General features: G+C 53.4%; 1 protein-coding gene across 4 annotated transcripts in view; it reads left to right on the forward strand.

Moving 5' to 3' along the window:
• The first annotated feature begins 3,085 nt into the window (after window positions 1–3,085).
• Window positions 3,086–4,965, forward strand: part of LOC108690533 (protein groucho-1-like) — a 77,397-nt gene continuing 75,517 nt past the window's right edge. The window contains exons 1-2 of one of the 4 annotated variants that reach the window (XM_018197908.1): window positions 3,182–3,585; window positions 3,665–4,434. In XM_018197908.1, the coding sequence (XP_018053397.1) occupies window positions 4,375–4,434 (60 nt within the window). In that variant the 5' untranslated portion in view covers window positions 3,182–3,585; window positions 3,665–4,374. Of the gene's footprint in view, window positions 4,435–4,965 lie in introns of all 4 variants that reach the window. The other 3 variants (XM_018197899.1, XM_018197916.1, XM_018197890.1) reach the window with 3 other exon arrangements.

The raw sequence follows: 4,965 nt of genomic DNA on the forward strand, positions 1-4,965 counted from the left end.
TGAGTCGAGCCGAGCCGTGTCGGAGACACGTAGAGGTATCCACGTAGCGAGCGAACGCGCAAACTGGCAGGCAAGGCGTAGCGAGGCGAGGCGGCTTCGCGTAAACCGCAGTCGACCAAGCGCGACCGACAGCTTCGCCAACACTCCACGGCACTACCTTATATTCCTTCTCGCCCCGTGAAAACAAGATAAAGAGCCGACCGGCGAGCTGATGGACGAAAGAGCGCCGCGAACCGCGGTTGTGGACGCTTAGCGAGAGGGATAGACTCATCTGGCGAGCACGTTGAATCGCGCAAAAAAGCGCACGATTCATGCGATAAATGGCACCACCAACATTCACACTCGCGCGCCGCGCTTCGTCGCGTATTTATTATATTTCATTAGGAAAATCTTTCTGTCTCTCACTTCTCTCTCTCTCTCTCTCTCTCTCTCTCTCTCTCTCTCTCTCTCTCTCTCTCTCTTTCTTTTTTCTCTCGGTCTTTCACACACATCGGTACGTGTCAGAAGAGTATGGGGGACGACGTTTCGCGCATACGCGTACGCGTATTACCCATCCCGCGTTCCACGGAGCATGACAATGGGCTTTTCTAATCCTCCTTTGGATTAAGGGTCGAAAGCGGGGATGGTTGCATGGCGCGTCGCGGTGAGGCGTGTAGCAACGACGAAGCGTATGGCGTGGTAGGACTAGAGAGAAAGAGAGAGAAAGAAGGAGAGAGAGAGAGAGAGAGAGAGAGCTCCAAGTAATGGGATCGACGTTTCGTTATGTTACTTTTCCATTCTCATCCTCGGCCTCTATACTCTAGTCGTCCCGGCCTCCTTTCCCGACTCATCCCACGCAACCCCGACTGCACCCAGCCTTCGGTGTCTCGGTTCGTAGGATCCATCCTACAGCGCCCTCCATCTCCTCCTCTTCATCCTCCTTCCTCCCTCGGGTCCGTGTTTTTCCTCGTGTGGCCCCCTATTTTTCATGTTTCGCTGCGGCTTCGCGTAGCACCTTTATTCAGTATAGGTACGTTCTCTTGTAGAAGCTCGGGGGGGAGGGACAGAGCGAGCGAACAATCCGCGCGGACGTCACGTATACGCGTCATCTGAAAAAGTCGCCACGCCATTGGCCGAGGTCGCGTTTTCATTCGACTCTTTGCCGCCGTTGAGTCGATCGGCCGCGTCAGACGGTGACGCGATTGGCCAAGTGTCGACTGGAGCGGCGCCGATTGGTCGAGGTTACGATCACGACGGCAGAGTCCGCGCGGAGTCAGCGCCTTTACGAGGCGAGCGGACGATAGCGGCAATCAAGTAGGAAACTGCTTGGGACTGTGTGCCGCGCGATATTCACATAGGGGCACCCCCTTAGCACACACAATCGCGCGTACAGGATGGTACTCGCTATACACTCGTGTTCGTGTACACACACGTACGACGTACGTACACACGAGGGTGTATACGAGCATACATATATATTCCGGTTATATCGCGTACGTGTACGTCGTGTATGTGTATCCTCCCCCTCTCTCGCTCTGTCGCTTTATGCGGAGCTACGTTGTATAGGGGTTGGGAAAACGGGTGGAGGCGCCATATTTGTGGTAGTGTGGGAAGTGAGGGAAATCACGAGTGGCGAGAGAGGCAGCCGGTCGACAAGCGGGGAAACGAGGCGCGGGGAAAAGCGCGACGAGGGGATCGGAAGGGAAGAGGGGGCGAAAGGGAGTTTACGCGGACATCCGTGTCAGCCCGGTGACGGCCATTTTGCGAAAAACTTTCGATTTGTTTGCACACGCCGTAGCGAACCCGGAGGAACGACTAATACCGACGCGTATGCTCGGCATGCCGCGCTTCCCTCCCTCGCCCCCCCCCCCTCTCTCTCTCTCTCTCTCTCCCTGTCCATCCTCGTTTTATGCCGCGCGGCGTATCCATCCGTCCGCGACCGAGAACTTTTCGGTACTCCGGAATACTCCGATGGATCCCGGGCGTTTCTCCGCTTGCGAGAACTCGCGAAAATCCAACCTCGTAGTCGGAGCACGGCCAACTACTCGTAGTGGAGTACTTCCTAGCGTCGGGAATAACGACGCCAGCGAGCAACGAGTTTTTACTAATCATCGTCTCTCGTGAGATCGATATACGCCAAATCGCTTGAATTGCGAAAGACGATTGTACGTGAATATTAGATCTGTTCGCTTGCATTTTTTGCGTTTTCAGCGTTTTGCTTTCTCTCTCTTCAACGCCCGTATATACATATTTATCTCATTTTACGTGCAAACATTTTTGGAAATTTCCAGCAATGTGAAAAGGCCTATTATTTGCACGTGGTTCGACATTGTTGTTATTATTGTCGCGGTGATAATGTCTTCACAATAACAAAAAAAGTAAAAAACAAAAAAAAAGAAAAAAAACAGGTGGCCGGTAATCGATGTCGATAAAGCGTTGATGAGTAAGAAGAAAAAGAGCATCGAGTCACCTTACATATGCTTGTAGAAGGAACGAATTGCGAGCGCAACGAGTTTCGTAATATCGTTGTAAAGTCAAAGTGCCGCCGCGCGTCGCGCGACGTCATCGGTCGGTAAGACGACAAAATCGAGATCCGCCAGACCGCCATAATGACGATACAATTCCATTCCGCCGGAATTGCCATTCATTCGCTGACGAGCGACGCGTAAAGACGATCGTAAAGACGCGCGTGGACGATCGAAAATCACGATGAACATTCCTCGTTGGAAAGGAGCTCGATTAAACGATCGACCATATGTAAGAAAGAATAGTGGAGATATGAAAGAGCAAACAAGAAAGAGAGAGAGAGAGAGAGAGAGAGAGAGGGAGACGAATGGAGTTTACAAGAGAGACGCGTAGAGCAACGTTTTAACGAGCCGTGATTTTCGTGCTCGCCTTTTCGAGATCCTTATGTAACGCGACTTAATTGCGAAGGAGCTATCGCGCCGGTTAATACGAGCGTAGAGAAGACGAGAGACATTCGAGGGGATGCTTGGCGGCTTTAAACGCGAAGTAGCGGGCCCGACAGGCCGCGGGGTAGCGAGGCGGGCGACGTAGGCAGCGAAGAAGTGGGAGAGTCGTGGGATTGTAGGCGAAACGTTGCAAGGGGTGAAGAGAGTAACGCTGAGCCGGCCGAGAGGGGAGAACGTGATCCCCCTCCATCGGTCTATCCGTCAGTCGCTCCGTAGCCGTTGTAGGGAGAGGTTCGTCTGCGTCGCTTTCATTCGCGCGCTTTAACGCCCGTCAGAATTTCTCGCGAGAACTTCTCGTAAGTGACACATCGATCGCTACCGCGATCCTCGAGCGTGTTTATCCTCCGCATTTTCGCGGTGATATTCAATCTCAATCGCGGTTGTGCGCGCGCGCGCGCGCGCGATCCTTACATTCGCGGTCGGGTAAACAACGGAGTGGTGTGTAGTGAGCCAACGCGTGTGACGCGGGTATCAGTGTTGCGACGCTCGACGACGCTGCCACCGCCTTCTGAGAAGAGAGCGGAGACGAAGAAGCGGGAGTGAAGTAAATAAATCGAAAAATAAACGTGTGCCGTCGGAGGAAGTGAGGAAATTTTTCGGGCCAGTGTTTCTCCGAAAAGCGGTGACGACGTAGGTAGTTTTCTCCTTCTTTACCGACCGAAAAAAAAATAAAAATAAAAAAAAAGGTTAAGTCGCATCTGTCGTATTTGTAGAGCACAAAGAAAAGACGCGGACACGGCCGCCGCCGAGGAGATCGAGTTGTCCTCGAGTCCTCGCTCGCCTCGTCCCGTCGGCTTGTGCGCGCGCTGTGCATGACTCCGAATGAACGCGACGACCAGCCTCACCTGACCCGTCGAGCCGCGAGAGGGAAGGAGAGAGGCCGCTACCGACCACTGCCCGCGCGAGTGTAAAGGGGAGGAGGAGGGTGTGCGTAACACGTTTAAGCGGCCGGTCTCCCCCGCGCGCCCGATGAGACGGTAGTGACGGATGGATTGGTGGCGACCGCCGATGGATTTTCGGCGGGGAAACGGGGTGTTGCGAATCACGCTCGCGTACGCGTCGCACCGGAACGTAGCACGTCGTCGCGAGGCGACACGTCATCGCCGCCGAGAGTGTCGATCTTCGTTCTCGTAGCGGTTCGAGTTATTTTCACGTGTCTCTCATAAAATCGGCCTTTCTTCCTCTCCTCCCTCTCTTTCGAAAACGTCATTTACTCCTGTTAACGGTTGTTGCTGTTGTGCCGTTTGTTGTTATTGTTCTTCCCCGATGAGGGAGCAACTCAATCGGAATAAGTGTGCCGCGTGTGACATGACGCATCTCAACTGAAGAAGTTTCCGGAATTTCGCGTCTATCGCTGGAGTCAGGGCGCGAGATACGTCGTACAGATATTGCCACGCATCGAGCGGGAAACCACGCAGGAAGGATGTATCCCAGCGCCGGAATCAACGCAGCCGCCGTGGCCGCTGCCGCTGCCAGGCATCCGGTGAGTAGCGATTATCAATAACATAACGTAATAATAATAACAGCAGTATATAATAACATTGTTTATTTGTTTCCTCTCCCAAACCTCCCCCCCCCCGATATAGGCGATGGTATTTTCGGCGAGGGGATAAACTGCGTAACCGCAATTGTGTAACCATTAAATAGCTATCGGATTTAATCCATGTAAATTCTCAGGCCGAATAAATTAGGCTCAATGTGGCGCTTCCCCGCCGGAATGCGGCCGATAATGTCGACGACACGAGACGGTGATATATTTCGCGGTTGCGAATTAGCGATCGTATCTCTGCTCGTCGCTTCCATTTGCCGGAGTCGGATAGTTAAATGTCGAAAGATCGCGCGACGTCGATAGAGTATTTTGACTTCTCTCGCTCGCTCCGCGAAATGGCCGCGCTCTCCGGTCGTCGGACTCCTTTTTTCTCTCTCCAAGACCTGCCGCGGTGCCTTCCGTCTATTTTACAGCACGTTGCATACTTAACGTAGCGCCGCGCCGCGTCGCGACGCGACGCGACGG

This window comes from Atta colombica, unplaced genomic scaffold (assembly GCF_001594045.1).
Source record: "Atta colombica isolate Treedump-2 unplaced genomic scaffold, Acol1.0 scaffold105, whole genome shotgun sequence".
Classification (NCBI taxonomy): domain Eukaryota; kingdom Metazoa; phylum Arthropoda; class Insecta; order Hymenoptera; family Formicidae; genus Atta; species Atta colombica.